The 15,707-nt window shown below is 66.6% G+C and overlaps 4 protein-coding genes across 9 annotated transcripts; 2 read left to right on the forward strand and 2 right to left on the reverse strand.

The window, feature by feature from the left end:
* The first annotated feature begins 117 nt into the window (after nt 1-117).
* On the forward strand, nt 118-4,228 carry RHBDL1 (rhomboid like 1). 5 transcript variants are annotated; one of them, XM_047713264.1, is made up of 8 exons: nt 118-1,591; nt 2,067-2,228; nt 2,468-2,692; nt 2,768-2,916; nt 3,004-3,116; nt 3,191-3,291; nt 3,372-3,432; nt 3,601-4,228. In XM_047713264.1, the coding sequence occupies exons 1-8, from the start codon at nt 1,259-1,261 to the stop codon at nt 3,777-3,779; spliced, it is 1,323 nt and encodes a 440-aa protein (XP_047569220.1). In that variant the 5' UTR covers nt 118-1,258; the 3' UTR covers nt 3,780-4,228. The 5 variants fall into 5 exon arrangements, with proteins under 5 accessions (XP_047569220.1, XP_047569218.1, XP_047569217.1 ...); XM_047713262.1 differs by having other exon boundaries at nt 2,070-2,228; nt 3,508-4,226; XM_047713261.1 differs by having other exon boundaries at nt 3,508-4,225.
* A 1,315-nt stretch (nt 4,229-5,543) lies between these two features.
* Nucleotides 5,544-8,004, forward strand: STUB1 (STIP1 homology and U-box containing protein 1). Its single transcript, XM_047713273.1, has 7 exons — nt 5,544-5,847; nt 6,417-6,615; nt 6,703-6,868; nt 7,083-7,170; nt 7,301-7,357; nt 7,438-7,554; nt 7,633-8,004. The coding sequence occupies exons 1-7, from the start codon at nt 5,689-5,691 to the stop codon at nt 7,756-7,758; spliced, it is 912 nt and encodes a 303-aa protein (XP_047569229.1). The 5' UTR covers nt 5,544-5,688; the 3' UTR covers nt 7,759-8,004.
* JMJD8 (jumonji domain containing 8) lies at nt 6,940-9,736 on the reverse strand. The gene is made up of 10 exons (XM_047713274.1): nt 9,536-9,736; nt 9,350-9,448; nt 9,128-9,176; nt 8,954-9,050; nt 8,799-8,867; nt 8,578-8,697; nt 8,424-8,491; nt 8,215-8,349; nt 8,037-8,133; nt 6,940-7,458 (listed from the first exon to the last, which is right to left on the reverse strand). The coding sequence occupies exons 1-9, from the start codon at nt 9,649-9,651 to the stop codon at nt 8,053-8,055; spliced, it is 834 nt and encodes a 277-aa protein (XP_047569230.1). The 5' UTR covers nt 9,652-9,736; the 3' UTR covers nt 6,940-7,458; nt 8,037-8,052.
* Nucleotides 9,737-9,878: 142 nt separating this feature from the next.
* On the reverse strand, nt 9,879-14,948 carry WDR24 (WD repeat domain 24). Of its 2 annotated transcripts, XM_047713249.1 has the most exons (9): nt 14,598-14,728; nt 13,890-14,381; nt 12,726-12,903; nt 11,910-12,582; nt 11,265-11,383; nt 11,066-11,187; nt 10,866-10,970; nt 10,446-10,786; nt 9,879-10,289 (listed from the first exon to the last, which is right to left on the reverse strand). In XM_047713249.1, the coding sequence occupies exons 2-9, from the start codon at nt 14,368-14,370 to the stop codon at nt 9,936-9,938; spliced, it is 2,373 nt and encodes a 790-aa protein (XP_047569205.1). In that variant the 5' UTR covers nt 14,371-14,381; nt 14,598-14,728; the 3' UTR covers nt 9,879-9,935. The 2 variants fall into 2 exon arrangements, with proteins under 2 accessions (XP_047569205.1, XP_047569204.1); XM_047713248.1 differs by having other exon boundaries at nt 13,890-14,948.
* Nucleotides 14,949-15,707: the final 759 nt, after the last annotated feature.

Genomic DNA, 15,707 nt, shown 5'->3' on the forward strand with positions numbered 1-15,707 from the left:
TTTTCTCGAATCCACTACAACACGTCCTTTGTCTCAGCATGGGCTGGAAACCTCACTTCTGAGCCCCACACCCTTCTCCAGGCCTGGGTCCCCATTCTGAGGTCTCTCTCAGGGCCCAGCTGTGGTCTGGGAGCCTCTGCATCCATCCAGGCCTGAGCTGGCCTACGGGGTTCTGAGAAGCGAGACCTTCCTGATGGCTGCTCCCGCCTGCCGCAAGCTCAGCAGTCTGGCTGGGGTGTGCCGAGGGTCTAGGACTCTGGGATGGGACTGGGGTGTGCCCAGACACTCTGCTTCTGGTGTGCAGGGTTGGACCGGCCTGGGAAATTGCCATTTTTCTTCACACCCTGGCCCGATGCCTTAGCCCCCCGCCCTGGGTAGGGGACAGCCAGAGAGCCACACCCTACAGGGTGGGGAACTGAGAACCTTTGCTGGGCTGAGGAGAGGGCCCAGTGTGGGGCCGGGTCATCTACTTGGTATGTGTTCTGGGGCCTGGAGCAGAGAGCCTGCAGCGTGGCTGGGCATGCCCTCCTTCCTGGCATCGGGCCCTCTCTGCAAGGCAGCCTCCCCCAAGCCCCAAGGTGCTGCTTGTGGGAGGTGATGCTGCACAGAGATGCTGTGGCCTGACACAGGTCTGGCTTGACCCTGAAGTTGTTCTTCCACCGGCCCCCCAGCCCCTCAGCCCCGCTGGCCCTCATCCCATGGGTGTGGTTCTCACCTGCCTTCGGGTGGGGCTGGCTGCCAGGAGGGTGGACTGGGGCATCAGGATTGTGAGGGGCCCAGGAGGGGTTGCTCTGACGGCACATCCCCGTGGTCTCTGTCGCCTCCTATGGGGAGCTCTTGCCCTCCCCAGGAAGTAGGGACCCTTTCCTAGCCCAGCTGCAGCCCCACACTGACGTCCGTGGGTCTGCCTGGGCTACCCATGAACTCGCGGAGCTGGAGGTCCCCCTGTCCAGCACCGAGCCACGGGAGTGGTCAGGGGTCTCTGGTCCCAGGTGGGTGCGGTGGGTTGGTGTCCGTGGACCGAGTGGAGGCCCCTGCACCAAGCCTTCCCCACCTGCCCCCACTAGTCGCCCTTTAGCAGGTGGTGGGGCTCACGGTGGGGCTGCGGTGCGTGCCTGGCAGGGTTCCCTGGCCTGAGGAAGGCGTCCTGGGCAGCCAGGAGGGGGCTTCAGCGCTGAAGCCCCAAGCAGAGGGGCGCGCGAGGGAGGCATCTGGGTGCTGCCCTGTGACTCAGTTTCCCGGCCGCTGTGCCCGCTTGATGAGCAGCCCAGGCACAGAACGGGAAGGCGGTGAGCGGGGCGGCAAGACCCGAGCTCCGGTCGGGGCCGTTCCTTCTCGGGGCGCGTCGGCAAGCAGGGCGCGCGCGTGTCCCGGCCGCGCGTGGAGGGGCCGGCGGCGGCGGCGCGCGCGCGGGGGCGGGCGGCTCTGGCTCCGTGACGCGGCGCCGAGCGGAGCGGGCGGAGCGGGCGGGCCGGGGCGGAGCGGAGTCGTCCGCAGAGCAGCCCCTTCCGGCCGCGGCCGCCGACCCCGGCCCCCGGCCCCGCCTGGCTCTATGGACAGGAGCTCGCTGCTGCAGCTTATCCAGGAGCAGGTGCGTGGGGTGGGTGGGGGGCGCCGGCACCGCCCCCGCCTCAGCCCTCCCGCCGCTGGGCTGGGCCGAGGCGACAGAGCTCCCAGAGAGCCGCGGTCCAGTCCCCGCTCCGCGCCTACTCTTTGGCCCCCTCTCCCGCGACCTTGGCCCCCTGCTTGACACCCCAGAAGAGGGTGAGCCAGATCAGGGGTCCTGGGGAGGTATAGGAGGGAGGGAGATCGTCCTCAGACCTCGGCCCTACCCTTCTAGGAGGATGGGCAGGGCAGAAATGAGGTGGGGAGGTCCCTAATTGCTGGAGGAGCTGGAGGCCTGGGACCCAGGCACTAGTCCCTTGGTGGCTCCTGGGACTGTGCCGGTCCAGGGGTCTGGCCCCGGGGTGCTTGGAGCCTGCCTCTCACAGCTGTCCTGGCCCAGCCCTGTGGCCTGGGAAGCCTGACCTACCCTCAAGCCTTGGCCAATGGCCCCCCCACCCCAGCAGCTGGACCCTGAGCACACAGGTTTCATCGGTGCGGACACCTTCACCGGCCTGGTGCACAGCCATGAGCTGCCCCTGGACCCGGCCAAGCTGGACATGCTGGTGGCCTTGGCCCAGAGCAACGAACGGGGCCAGGTCTGCTACCAGGAGCTGGTGGACCTGGTCAGTGCCATAATGGGTGGATAGCAGGGGTAGGGGCCTAGGCCTTGGCAGGCACAGTGCTTGGTCTGAGTGGGGTGGGCAGACAGCCCCCACTCGCTGCCCTTCCCACCAGGGAGGGGTGTGGACTTGGGGCAGGGACTCCGACTGGACCAGGAGCTGGGCGGGCCAAGGGGTCAGGGTGGCTCTGGGGGGGGGGGGCGGGGAGTATGGTGGCCCATGCTTAGGGCCACCCCCTCCAGATCAGCAGTAAGCGCTCCAGCAGCTTTAAGCGGGCGATCGCCAATGGGCAGAGGGCGCTGCCGCGGGACGGGCTGCTGGATGAGCCAGGCCTGGGCGTCTACAAGCGGTTTGTGCGCTACGTGGCCTACGAGATCCTGCCCCGAGAGGTGGACCGCCACTGGTACTTCTACCGGCACCGCAGCTGCCCACCCCCCGTGTTCATGGCCTCAGTCACCCTTGCCCAGGTGTGCCCACCTGCCTGCCACCCAGCGGCCACCCACAGGCCTGGCCCTGCCTGGCCCTAACTCTCTCTCTCCCAGATCATCGTGTTCCTGTGCTACGGGGCCCGTCTCAACAAGTGGGTGCTGCAGACCTACCACCCCGAGTACATGAAGAGCCCACTCGTGTACCACCCCGGCCACCGTGCTCGAGCCTGGCGCTTCCTCACCTACATGTTCATGCACGTCGGGTGAGTGGGGGCCCACCTCTGGCATCCGTCCCGTCGGGCTGGCAGCCTGACCGCTGACCTCCCATCTGTTTGCACCCACACGGCCAGCCTGGAGCAACTAGGGTTCAACGCGCTCCTGCAGCTCATGATCGGGGTGCCCTTGGAGATGGTGCACGGTCTGCTCCGCATCAGCCTGCTCTACCTGGCCGGTGTGCTGGCAGGTGAGGCAGGCACGGGCCCCCTGGCCATCTTCCTGGTGAGCCTCACCCTCACGGCTCTCCCTTTGCTCACACAGGCTCCCTGACTGTCTCCATTACCGACATGCGGGCCCCTGTGGTGGGGGGCTCTGGTGGGGTCTACGCCCTGTGCTCGGCACACCTGGCCAACGTCGTCATGGTAACGGGGCAGACTGCGGGGCGGGTGTGGGGAGGGGCCTGCAAGGCCTGCCTCACAGCCTCTGTCTCACGCCCCATCAGAACTGGGCTGGGATGAGGTGTCCCTACAAGCTGCTGAGGATGGTGCTGGCCTTGGTGTGCAGTAAGTAGGGGTCAGGGGGCTGGGGGGCCTCAGCCTACTGCCAGGGCGCCCCCCACCTGCCACCTTTCTCTGCAGTGAGTTCCGAGGTGGGCCGGGCCGTGTGGCTCCGCTTTTCCCCACCGCTGCCTGCCTCAGGCCCCCAGCCCAGCTTCATGGCACACCTGGCAGGTGCGGTGGTAGGGGTCAGCATGGGTCTGACCATCCTGCGCAGCTATGAGGAACGCCTGCGGGACCAGTGTGGCTGGTGGGTGGTGCTGCTCGCCTATGGCACTTTCCTGCTCTTTGCCATCTTCTGGAACGTCTTCGCCTACGACCTGCTGGGCGCCCACATCCCTCCACCTCCCTGATGGGCTCCCCAGGGCTGCACAGGCCAGGGCACAGGTGTATGTGGGCTGGCCACCAGGCGAGCCTGCATGTCTGCTCTCTGTGAATGTACATCTCAAGACTGCTTCTCCTCTGTGGGGGCAGGTGTCCCCAGTAACCCACTGAGTCCAGGCCAAGCCTTACACCAGCCCTGGCCACCCCCTCCCAGGCCTGGGGAGGTAGGACTGCCTGGCTAGGCAGTGGAGGTCCCCAGGTGTGGCCCCAGAGGAGACCCTGCCCCGGCCTCTCCCCCACGATTTGCGGTCTGAGCCTTTTTGGAGAATGAATAAATATTTTACACAGCAGCAGGTGGCTGTACCAGGGCTCTGGGGGGCTGTCCTGGCCTCCCTCCCACTCACTGAGCAGTGTAAGGGCTCTTCCCTCCATGTGGACAACCCGAGCTTTCCCCTTGCTTGTCTGCACTGGTGTGAGGGAAGGAAGGGGGTGTGTGTGTGTGTGTGTGTGTGTGTGTGTGTGTGTGTGAGAGAGAGAGACAGATGGGTGTGGGAAGGAGCTGTGGTCCTCATGGTCAGGTGTGCGTTCTAGCATTTGTTAAGGTCCTGCAGCAGCTAGCCTCCTGCTTGGACAGCCCGTCCTCCAGGGAAACCTGTGGCCTGAGGTTTCGGGCAGGTGAGCAGACCCTGGGCCACAGCCACGTTCAGGCAGCCTGTGCTTTGCACGTCTTGGCTGGCGTGGTGTCCTCAGGCATGGCCAGCCTGGGGCTCAGGTCCAGCAGCAGGTTGGGGCACACAGCCCATGTCCCACAGCCCATGTCCATACTGCCGCCTCGACGTGGTAAGGGGTCCACGGCCCTGAGGGACTGCCTAGGGAGGGCCTAGGGGCCCAGAGACACTGTCCACTTGATCCTCCCGTACAGCTCTGCACACTGCACCCCTGCCTGCCCACGGCCCCTCACCTCTGCTGAGGGCTGCAGCGGGGAGCGCTGGAGGGTGAATTGCGGCCACTGTGCGGCGGAACACGAAGGCGCCGCCTCCACAGCCCCTGCAGCCGGACTCGTGCCCCACCAGGGCTGGACCAGCTCGACGCAGGGCTGCCCTTCCCAGGGACCCGCAGTGTCATGGACACGGCCATGGGCCCATTTCTCAGGCAAGGACAAGAACCGGCCGGCCGCGCCGCGAGCCCGCGGGACACCCAGCTCTCCCGGCTGATCCGGGCCCGGGTGGGTTGGGGGGGGTCACGGGTGGTGGACCTCGCCAAGCGTTCCCGCCCCACCAGGAAGCTCCGCCCGTGCCGCCTGGCCCCGCCCGCTCGTGGGAAGCCCTCACCGCCGGCTTGCACGCCCGCGGCCGCTCCGGCTCGCTTCGTGTCACGTGCTTCCCCGCTCGGCCCTCGGTGGCCGCGGGCACTCCTCTCGGTGCCTGGGGAAGGGCGGTGACGGAGACTTGGGCAACGGGGCTCGTCCGCCCTACCGACCGCCCCCCCTCCTCCGACCTACCATCGGTCGGGGATTTCCAGCCGCCCCTGGCGGTCCGCGCGCGCCCACGGCACCTCCCCGTGCGGCGCCAGGACCGCCGCCCGCGGGCTAGAGGCCGGACGGCCGCCTCGTTCGCAGGAGGGCGGGGCCTCTGCGGGGCGGAGCCGAGAGCAGCCGGCCACCTTCTTGGCGCTGCTCCGGACTTGAACACCGCGGGTCGCTTTGCTTCGAGCGCATGCCCCCAGCCGGCTCCGCCCCCTTTCCCCTCTGTGCTTGGGGCGCACGCGCGTCCCCGCCCGCCGCGCTGGCCCCGCCCCACGCAGCCGGAACTTCCGGTGGCGGATCGCTGGACCGGGCCCGAGCGGATCGGGGGCTCGGGCTGCGGGCTCGGGCTGCGGGTGCAGGGCGGGCCAGACGCGGAGCCTGGGAGCGAAGCCCAGGCTGTGCCGCGCGGCGCCATGAAGGGCAAGGAGGAGAAGGAGGGTGGCGCGCGGCTGGGCGCCGGCGGCGGAAGCCCCGAAAAGAGCCCGAGCGCGCAGGAGCTCAAGGAGCAGGGCAACCGGCTCTTCGTGGGCCGCAAGTACCCGGAGGCGGCGGCCTGCTACGGCCGCGCCATCGTGAGTGCGCCCGCGCCGGGGGAGGGGACCGGCGTCCGGGCCAGGGGAGGGGGCGGGGCCCGGGGTTCGGTCCCGCGTCCTCCCCGGAGCCCCTGCCCGGTCATTCCCGCCGGACCTTCGGAGGCTCTTGGTTCGTACGCGGGGGCGTTGGGGCTCTGAGAGCTCAGTGATGGTCTTGTTTTCGTCGGGTCAGGGCCGCGGCTCTCGAGCCAGTGCTGGTTGCCGAAGAAGTACGGCGGGTGGGAGCTTCAGGGTGCTTGAGGCCCCCAGACCGAGGACCAGGGATCCTTGTCCCTTGAGAACCCCAGGCCCAAAGCTGGGGCTCTTCCCAGGTCTGGGAAACAGGCTTCCAAGATCTACTGGGAGTCAAGAGGGTGGGCTCATGCAGGCCTCAGGACCGGGAGTTCTCCCTCCAGCAGCCCGCAGTACGCAGGGGCTTCGAAGCTGAGAAGTTTCCGGTGTCGCGGTTCTAGCCGCGGGCTCTAAACTGGGCCTGGGACAGGGCCTAGGACGGAGAAAGGGCGCAGAGCTCACTCCCTCATGCTGGCTGGCCTGGCCTTGGTCCCCAGACCCGGAATCCTCTGGTGGCAGTGTACTACACCAACCGGGCATTGTGCTACCTGAAGATGCAGCAGCACGAGCAGGCCCTGGCCGACTGCCGGCGGGCCTTGGAACTGGACGGGCAGTCTGTGAAGGCACACTTCTTCCTGGGGCAATGCCAACTAGAGATGGAGAGCTATGACGAGGCCATCGCCAATCTGCAGCGAGGTGGGCCTACAGCTTGTCAGGGTTACAGGGGCGCCTGGGACCAGGCGGATGGACTGGCCAGGTGACCTGGAGCCCCTGTTCTCCTAGCCTACAACCTGGCCAAGGAGCAGCGGCTCAACTTCGGGGATGACATCCCTAGTGCTCTGCGCATCGCCAAGAAGAAGCGCTGGAACAGCATCGAGGAGCGGCGCATCCACCAGGAGAATGAGCTGCACTCCTACCTCACCCGGCTCATTGTGGCCGAGCGGGAGAGGTGGGCGGCGCTAGTGGCAGGCTCCAGGGCCCCACCCACCCCCAAGTCAGCACTCCGGGGTTAACGCAGAGTCAAGAACACAGGTGTTTATTGAAGGCCAACACTGGCGAGCAGGAGATGGAGGGAAGTGAGACCTGAATGAGCCCGAGGTTGGGGTGGAGTGGGAGCTCTTCTGGCCAGATCCATTTCTGACTAGCCCCTGGTCGACCCCCAGGGAGCTAGAAGAATGCCAGCGGAACCATGAGGGTGATGAGGACGATGGCCACATCCGGGCCCAGCAGGCCTGCATCGAGGCCAAGCACGTGAGGGTGCCCCAGCCCACGTGTGGATGTGTGCGTGTTTGCGTGCCTGTGTCGGGAGGGTGCCCATGCCTGTGCCCGGGGAAGGGGAATGGGGCATGTGGCCCACGCGTAGCTGCTTGGTTCTTCGCAGGACAAGTACTTAGCAGACATGGATGAGCTTTTCTCCCAGGTGGATGAAAAGAGAAAGGTAAGCTGTCTGTTCCCTGGGTAGCAGGAATTGGAGCACTGTTCCCATCCCGGTGCCTAATGTCACCCCACGTGCTGCAGAAGCGAGATATCCCGGACTACCTGTGTGGCAAGATCAGCTTTGAGCTCATGCGAGAGCCATGCATCACACCCAGCGGCATCACCTACGACCGCAAGGACATCGAGGAGCACCTGCAGGTGAGGGCCCGTGAGTGCTGGGAGCAGGACCCGTAACCACTGAGCACTTTCTGACCCTGTTGTCACTGCACACTGCAGCGCGTGGGCCACTTTGACCCTGTCACCCGGAGCCCCCTGACCCAGGAACAGCTCATCCCCAACCTGGCCATGAAAGAGGTCATTGATGCGTTCATCTCCGAGAACGGCTGGGTGGAGGACTACTGAGGCGGGGCAAGGGCCAGGGCTGCCCGCCTTGCCTAGTACCCTGGCTCAGGAGGGCCTTGGGGCAGTAGCTCCCAGTCCCTGTACATAGTTTGTGTCCCTAGACCTCTGCCCTGGTGTCCCCAACCCCACCCTCATCAGTTCTGCTGCTGGACCACGAGCCCCACTTCCACCCCCATCTGGGCCAGAAACAGCAGGCGAGGGTGGGCTGCTGCCACCGCTGTCCTGTAATAAAATCTGTGAGCACTATAGGGGTGTGTGCTGGTGTGTGCTGGGCTCACCAGCCGCCCAAGCTGGCTAGTTGAGGAAGGTAGAGATGAACACACTGGTGTCCAGGTTGAGTGTAGCATGCCACCATCGGTCAGGGAAATACAGCACCTGGTGGAGGATACGGAGGGGTACAGGGATTAGTTGGTGTGGCGTCGGGTCCAGCCTGGCCCCTTTATGCCACCTACTGACCTCTCCAGCGTGGATGGTGCACTCCAGGGGCTTTGCAGATGGTACCAGAGTTGGGTATATGTCCTGAAGCCAGGCCAGCGTGGTTTTGTTGGGATGGAACTCTGGTGTCTTCTCCGGGGGGTACAGGAACCAGCGCTGAGGGCGGGAGCAGCAAGGTCACTCTGTTGCAGTCAGTAAGCCCCAAGCCCCAGCCCCCATTGTGTGCTGACCTTGCGGCCGTAGATGACCTCTGAGAACCCCGGCCCGTGCCAGTGGAAGGGCACCCCAGAACCAGCTCCTGTGGGGTCATATGTGAGCAGTTGCTGACGCCACCCAATTTAGAATTTGCTCTTCCCTTCCAAATCCCCTTTGTAGGGTACCCACCTGCGATTCCAAAGCTGTAAGCGGTAGCGGTACCCAGCAGACTAAATGGTGGTGGGGAGTAGTGCTCAAAGAGCGATGCCCATTCGCTAAAATTGTTGTCCCCAAAGAAATACAGGGTGTCTGCCAACAAAGAAGAGAGAAGGTGCAGGGATCTTGGCACCTGGGCACTCCCAGATGCCCCTGCCCCTGTCCCACCCCATGGCCAACCAGATCGGACTCACCGTTGCCCAGGGAGGTAGGGTCTTGGGGATGCAGCAGGCGCTCCACATACTCCTGGAAGGGCAGGTCCACTACGGGAAAGGGGCTGATCAGGACTGGCCGAGGCCGCGTGCAAGATGCTGGCATGCTGGCTGGGCCGCAGGGTGGGGCAGCTCACCTTTCCGGTAGGAGTAGGTATTGGCAGTGCTCAGGCGAACCACGGTGTCCCCAAACGAGGCCAGGAGCCTTTCTCGGGAGCACAGAGCCCGGAACCTCTGAGGGGGTGGGGAAAAGACTCAAGGGCCAGGCCCAGCACGGGTGCCAAGTGGCCAGGAGGGGCGCCCGCACTCACCGAGTTGTCTGTGAGGCCCTGCAGGATGACGGGTCTGGAGAAGGCGTAGCTGGAAGGGCAGAGGCACAGCCAGGTCTCACTCTCGCCCACCCACCCCAGCCCACCCGCGTTAGCTCAAAAGGGGGTTGCTCTCGGGGGGGGGGGGGGGGGGGGTCGCAAGCAGCCCGGGGGCGCGAGCACTGCGGTGTAGGAGGGGTGGCCAGTGCGAGGGGGCGCACGTACTGCTGCACGAACTCGGAGTAGCTGAGGTCGGCCCGACGCTCCACCGCGCAGCGCTGCTCCTCTGCCAGGGCCGCCGGCGCCCCGGGCCCGCGCCGCTGCCTGCGGGTACAGCGGGTCAGCGGTCCGCCCCACCGCGCGCCTCGCCTCGCCTCGCCCTGCCCCGGCCCGGCCGCCGGCGCCGCTCACCACCCTCCGTCGCCCGCTTCTCCGGCGCCGCGCTGGGCCAGAGCCGCCAGCGTCCACACCGCCAGCAGCAAGAGCGGCCGCGCCCCCGGCGCCATGAGCCCGCCGCCGAGAGGCATGCCGGGAGCTCCGTCGTCGTGGCAACGGTGCCCGCCCCGGAAGCAGTTCCTCGGGCCCCGCCTCGGAAGGGAGGGCACTTTCGGAAGGCTGCGCGAAGGCCGCGGGAAAGGGGACGGCGGCCACGGCCGGTTCCCATGGCGACGCGCCCCCCCCCCCCCCCCCCCGAGTGGCCCGGCGCGGAGCCTGGGCGCGGCGGCGCGACGGCGGCGCACAGGCAGCCTCAGACTGCGGCTGCTGCCTCCTTTATTTGTGGCCCCGCCCCGGCCGAGCCCGCGCAGGCGGGTCAGGAGTACTCGCACAGGTGGCCGCAGCCCGCGGGGCAGTGCGAGCTGCCCTCCAGCCACTTCATGATGTGCTGCAGATGGCCGCCGTGGCTGCAACCCTGGCACCACACGAACAGCCCCTTGACCACGTGGTGGCAGACGGCACACATGCTGGCGCAGCGGTGGCAGCGGTCACACACCCAGCCGCGGCTGCTCATGGGCCGCTTGCAGTGGCTGCAGTTGACGTGCAGCGTGGTGGACGCCTGATTGAGGCAGCTGATGGCGCGGCTGGTGCTCAGCTTGACCACCTGGTTGGACACGTTCCAGAGGCAGAAGCGCTGCAGCAGGTCGATGTAGGACGTGTACCAGTGCTCCTGGGGGGGCGGGAGGGGCGGGAGGCCGAGGCCTGGAGGCGGGCATGCTGGGGGCTCCCCCCAACCGGGGCCCGCTGGGGGCGGGGGGGGGGCGGGGAGGGGCTATGAAGGCAGTCCTGGGGGTGGTGGGGACCCCCCGCCGGCCCAGTCACCCACCTGCGTCTGCTCGTCGATGTCCTTTCGCACACGCTCGCCCAGCACAATGAGCACGGACACAGCCATCTGCACGTCACCCTGCTCTGCGTAGAAGCGCAGCATGTCACACACCAGGGCACTGAAGAAGTCAGGGGGCAGGCGGGTGTCATAGAGAGCATGTGACACGGAGATGAGCGAGAAGGAGGAGTCCACGGGCGCCAGGGAAGCTGCGTCTGCCTCGCTGCCGCTCACGTGTGGGGAGTCCGCCTTGTCCTGCAGGTGCTCGGGGCCCGGGGGCGTGTCCACAATCTCGTGGCGCAGTGGGAAGGCTTCCTGAGGCAGCACGTACTCCGGTTCCTCCGCTGTGAGGCAGGGACGGGGAGGGCAAGGTCTGAGCCTCTGGCCCCACCAGCCAGCGCCACTCCCCGAGCCCCAACTCACGGTGTGCGTGTTCCGGGTCCAGCAGGTACAGCTCGTCCTCCTCGCCCTCCACGTCGCCCAGCAGGTAGTCTGCAGGCACATCGCTGCCCTCTGTCTCTTCGTTATCTGCCCACGACGGAGGCGGGATGCGTTGCAGGGGAGCTGATTCTGGGATGCTCTAGCCCCACTCCCCTCAGTGCCCTGTCCGCCCCCCAGCCTACCCTCATTGGTGATGAGTGTGGTCGAGGAGTCAAGCAGCACTGTGTCGCTCCGTGTGTCTCCCTTGCTACGGTCCAGCCTGGTCTCACTGCCCAACCCTGGGGCCATATCTTTCAGGTTGAAACTGGGGGCAGGGAAGGCCAGTGGGTCGACGGGCTCCAACAGTCCCCACCCTGAGGAGAGCCACCCCCAGACATGTACCTGTTCATGAGTGGCAAACCACAGGAGCTGCCCTTGCCCACGCTGTGGTTGAGGCTGGCGGCAGACGCCAGGCCAGGGCTAGAGTAGATGACCCGCAGCATGGTCCAGGTCTGCGCTACCTAGGGGCAGGCGCCAGGCACTCACAAGCGGTCTGGGTTCCCGGCACCCCATGCAGACCGCCCCCCCGCCTCCTGGACAGAACCAGACTCAGACTCAGTGTTCAGCCGCCCCAGGCACCCAATGTCCTGGTCCACCCCAGCTGGAGAAACGGACGCCTATGCCAAAGACGCAAATCTGGTCTCTGTCCTACGAGGGCACAGGAAGGAGCAGAAATTGGAAACAGCGAACAAGGAAGTGAGCCCATGGGTTCAGGAAGACAGTGAAAAGCAATGTGGTCCTTTGTGGAGTCAGACACCTTGGGAAATCAAAAGCAAACGTGAGCCACGAGAGGGAGCTTGGACACCGTAACGCGCCAGGCCTGCACCCCAGCGGTGGCACTGGCATCTGGCCCACTTCAGGGCACAGGGTACCCTCAGTTACCAGGGTGGTGGCCACCACCAGAGCTGAGCGCTGAAACCAGAGTAGGGTCTGGGTAACCAGTTGGGGGCGCCCCTAAGGCCACGGTCCCTGGACCGCCCCACCTACCTGGTTTCGGCCAAGCTCCCGAGCCACTTTGGCATTGTGGTCACAGAGCTCGGCAAGAGGCCGACCGGCCAGGGCGTAACGCTCAGCGGTGTCCACGAACCAGCTCATGCTGCCGCTGCCAGGCTCCATCTCAAAGACACTGAGGGCACTAGACGCAAGGCCCACAAAAGGCTCGGCAGGGTCCAGCTTGCGCTTGAAGAAGATGGGGTGACGCCGATCACCGGCATAGGGCTTGCGCCCAGACTCGGTGGACACCAGGCTCTCCTTAGCGGCAAAGGCCAGGTCCCCAAAGAGCCCATAGCAGAGGCCCTCGGGGTTGGCACGCTCGACAGGCTGGCTGGCATCGCGGAACAGGTGCTGGCACAGTGTGCTGTCCTTAGAGCCGGAGAGCAGGAAGGAAGGGTCGTGTGGGTGGCGCCAGGCAATGCCTGTTGTGACGTCACGGTGCTCCTCAAACATGGCAGCCGGGACAAAAGGCCGGCGCACGTCCCACACGTAGATGTTATGGTCCACCATCATGGAGCAGGTGGCCAGGTGGTGTCGGCACTCAGGCCGCCACTTGACTCGGGCTACCGAGGCGATGGTCTGCACGCAGTGCACCTCCTTGGCGCGGTGCGTGGTCATGTCCCAGACCTTCACCATCTTGTCACGCCCACCTGTGGCCAGCCAGCCCCTATAACAGATCCATGAAGCCCTCAGTGTCCTCGCCAGGGATAGAAGGGCTCCCCACTCTGCCTCGCAGGTCTGGAGGCAGCCCTCCATAAGCCCACTCGTCCCACCCTGCTGCCTGTGCCCGCACGCCACCCCGCCCCACACCTGTCCTCAGGGTGCCAGTCGCAGCAGAAGACAGGCCCGTTGTGGGCAGTGAACATCCTCTCGCAGCGGTCGGGCCGCCGGATGTCCCAGAGCTGCACGTTGCCATTCTCGAAGGTGGAGGCAAAGGTGAAGTAGTCCCGGATGCTGAACTGGACGTCCCGCACGCTCTCCGACTGGCCTGTGGGCGGGACATCATCGGAGGGAGAAGGTGAGGCTCCGGGACAGAGAGCAGCCAAGGCTGGAGCCCTCGGAGGGGCTGTGGACTGCGGCCACATGCCTGACCGCAACAGCGGGGAGGCTAGAAGAAGGAGTAGACAGCCCTAAGCCTGCCTGGGGCAGACGGCGGCAAGAGAGGCTTCACACAGAAGAAATGGCAGACCAGGCCAGGGAGCGGGATGCCAGGCGCCATGTAGTTTTTGAACCAAACCCCCGGACCCCAGTTCTCCCCTGGATTGTGCTGACGCTGTCCCTGCACAGAGCTGTGGCGTGGCTCCAGGACTGGCTGTCAGACCACTGAGCTAACAGGAGCCTTGCCGTGCTGTCAGTATGCGCTCCCCCGAGAGAGGCCCGAGGCAGCCTGCACGAGGGTCCCCCAGCGTCTGCCGCATCCCTTCCCCTTGAGCTGGAGCTGCTGGGTCCGCCCTAGGGGACTGGGGACCTTAAAGGTCTGTGTCCACCCCCACGGACCACCACCCCAAGAGCCTTCAAGAGGGCTCGCGTTTCCACATCGCAGGTAGCTCAGGGTCTTGGGAGGCGCCAATGCTCTGAGGCGACGGAGGGTTCTGCCCCATGCTTCGTGTGGTCTCTTCAGGGTGGACACAACCTCGATGGCGCAAGGCCAGCTGTCAAGAAGTGGGCTTGCTGGGAAAAGGACTGGATGGGAGGGCGGGCAGCATACCCCACCCTCTCTCTGTCCTGGAGGGGAGGCCCTGGTGGGCTTCCTGCCATGAAGTGGCCTGGAGCTCAGAGGCAGCAAGACAGACCCTCCGCTCAGCGGCCCAGCTTGGCTGCAGCCCCCTCAGGCCGGCCCTCTCCCTGCCCATACCCGGCCCCTCCCGGGCTGGCCCGCACCCACGCTTCTGGTGCTCTCCGGGAGCAGGTGTGAAGACCTCTGATGCCCACCACGCACTTCTCCACCTGCCCGACCTGCCTCCAGGGCCTCACCAGAGAAGGTGCTGACGGAGTCCTTCCTGCGGAGGTCGAAGCACTTCATGAAGCCGTCCTGGGAGCCGCTGAGCAGCACGTGGGCCTCGGTGGGGTGGAAGCAGACTTTGTTCACCGTGCGCTTGTGCTCTGTGAACAGCTGGTCCTGCTTGTTCCGGGACGGCCGTCCCAGGTTCCAGGTGACCACCACACCGTTGGTGGCCGCTGTGGCCAGCAGGTTCTCATCCATCTGGTGCCAGACCACGTCCGCGCAGCTCAGGTTGAGCGAGGGCTTGCGGCCCACACGGAGGTTCAGCTTCTCCACAAACTGCTCGTCCTCAATGGCGTAGATCTTGAAGATGCTGCGGCCGGCCACGACCACCTGGGCCGCGTCCCGGCACACGCTGATGGCATTGGCCGGCGCATCCAGGTGGCAGTGCATGGTGCGGCCGGTCAGCGCGCTGCCACCCAGGGCCGTGGTCACTCGGGACATCTTCTCCATGTCTGCGCCGGTAGGGGGGACAGGAGGTTGGTGACCGGAGCTGGGCTGATCAGCCCGGCGGGGCCTGTCACTTCCGACCCTTCACCCTGGTTGGGTCCCCCCGGATGGCTTTGTCCTGGACGGGTCAGTCTTGGCGAGCCCGTCCGGAACAGCGGGCTGCCCCTCAGTGAGGAGACATCGCTGTCCCGCAGCTCGGCCCTCCGGTCTGCCTTCCGGGGAGCCCCTACCTGGTCCGTCCCAGCCCGGGCCAGCGCTCCATGCCAACAGTCGGATCGGGGCGATCCCTGGTCTTTCGGTCCGTCAGTCCCCGCAAGGAAGCGAGGGAGTTCCCGCGGTCCACACGGTGCGTCCGGGGGCCTCCGGGGAGGGGCAGAGGGGCGCGGGGGACGCACACGGACGCCAAGGACCGAGCCGTTCAGGGAGCCTAAGGGCACTGGCCGGAGGCCGGAGGCCGGCGGCGCGCGCGGGGGAGCGGAGGCAGCGGGACGGCGGCCAGGGGGCTTGGAGAAGCCTCTCCCTCCGCGACCACCACGACCCTCTCCCAAACTTGCCGGGCCGGGCCTGGCTGGAACGGCCGCGCCGGAAGCAGCCCTTCGCTTTCCTGTCCCCCGGCGCCCGGCTCGCCGGAAGTGGCCCCGTCTTGCCCGCCTCTCACCGGAAGCGGGCCCCCGCGCCGCAAACGTTCCGGGTCAAGGAGCCGAGCTCGTGGAGGCGGAGGCATCGACCCGAACGGAGGTAGAAGCGCTGCCCTGGGCTCCCCCGGTCTCGCCCAGCGGCCGGTCTTTTTGCCACAGAGTTTGCATGCTAGTGCCCGACTGCGCCGGCAAGCCCATCCCCCCTAACGAGCCCCGCATCCCTCCAGCCGTCTCCCCGGGACGCCCGCCGCAGCCGCCGCTCCGGGGCCCACCCCGCCCCCGGCGCGCTCCGAGAGCGGCCGACGCTGCGCGCTGTGTGCTCCGCGCTGCAGGCTTCGGCCTGGGCCCTCGCATCCAGCAGGGGGTCTCCGCGGCGCTCGGCCTCCGGGTCCTGCTTGTCTGTCGCACGCACGCGGTGGCCCCTTGCTCACGCGGGGCTCGCGGCTGCCCGGGTCTCCGCAGACTCCAGGGCCTGGCAGGACCCGCTGCTCCGCGCAGCCCGCGCCACCCACACCTCCCTGCCTGGTGTGGCATCTGCTCTGCCCTGCTGCGCTGCGGGCTCCTCGGCGTCCCCGCCCTCTCCGAAGTGAGCTCAGGTCCCGGACGCACGAAGCAGGGCGCGTTTTTGCCCTTCTGGCAGCCTGGGCTAGGTTTATGGACGTATTTGCATGAGAGCGCGCTCGGGCGTGAGTGGGGGGAGGG

The sequence above is a fragment of the Lutra lutra genome, chromosome 18 (assembly GCF_902655055.1).
Source record: "Lutra lutra chromosome 18, mLutLut1.2, whole genome shotgun sequence".
In the NCBI taxonomy this organism is placed as follows: Eukaryota; Metazoa; Chordata; class Mammalia; order Carnivora; family Mustelidae; genus Lutra; species Lutra lutra.

What these genes read in the sequence shown, in the direction of transcription:
- RHBDL1 (XM_047713261.1), top strand. Translation starts at nt 1,259, where the DNA reads ATGAGCAGCCCAGGCACAGAACGGGAAGGCGGTGAGCGGGGCGGCAAG. An exon ending in CCTGGCCGGTGTGCTGGCAG is followed by an intron (nt 3,117 to 3,190) that starts GTGAGGCAGGCA and finishes TTGCTCACACAG; the next exon opens with GCTCCCTGACTGTCTCCATT. An exon ending in GGTGCTGGCCTTGGTGTGCA is followed by an intron (nt 3,433 to 3,507) that starts GTAAGTAGGGGT and finishes CTTTCTCTGCAG; the next exon opens with TGAGTTCCGAGGTGGGCCGG.
- WDR24 (XM_047713248.1), bottom strand. Translation starts at nt 14,370, where the DNA reads ATGGAGAAGATGTCCCGAGTGACCACGGCCCTGGGTGGCAGCGCGCTG. An exon ending in GGTTTGCCACTCATGAACAG is followed by an intron (nt 11,188 to 11,264) that starts GTACATGTCTGG and finishes CCCTGCCCCCAG; the next exon opens with TTTCAACCTGAAAGATATGG. An exon ending in ACATCGACGAGCAGACGCAG is followed by an intron (nt 10,290 to 10,445) that starts GTGGGTGACTGG and finishes CCGCCCCCCCAG; the next exon opens with GAGCACTGGTACACGTCCTA.
- JMJD8 (XM_047713274.1), bottom strand. Translation starts at nt 9,651, where the DNA reads ATGCCTCTCGGCGGCGGGCTCATGGCGCCGGGGGCGCGGCCGCTCTTG. An exon ending in GAAGCGGGCGACGGAGGGTG is followed by an intron (nt 9,449 to 9,535) that starts GTGAGCGGCGCC and finishes CTGTACCCGCAG; the next exon opens with GCAGCGGCGCGGGCCCGGGG. An exon ending in TACCTACTCCTACCGGAAAG is followed by an intron (nt 8,868 to 8,953) that starts GTGAGCTGCCCC and finishes CCTTTCCCGTAG; the next exon opens with TGGACCTGCCCTTCCAGGAG.
- STUB1 (XM_047713273.1), top strand. Translation starts at nt 5,689, where the DNA reads ATGAAGGGCAAGGAGGAGAAGGAGGGTGGCGCGCGGCTGGGCGCCGGC. An exon ending in CATCGCCAATCTGCAGCGAG is followed by an intron (nt 6,616 to 6,702) that starts GTGGGCCTACAG and finishes CTGTTCTCCTAG; the next exon opens with CCTACAACCTGGCCAAGGAG. An exon ending in ATTGTGGCCGAGCGGGAGAG is followed by an intron (nt 6,869 to 7,082) that starts GTGGGCGGCGCT and finishes GTCGACCCCCAG; the next exon opens with GGAGCTAGAAGAATGCCAGC.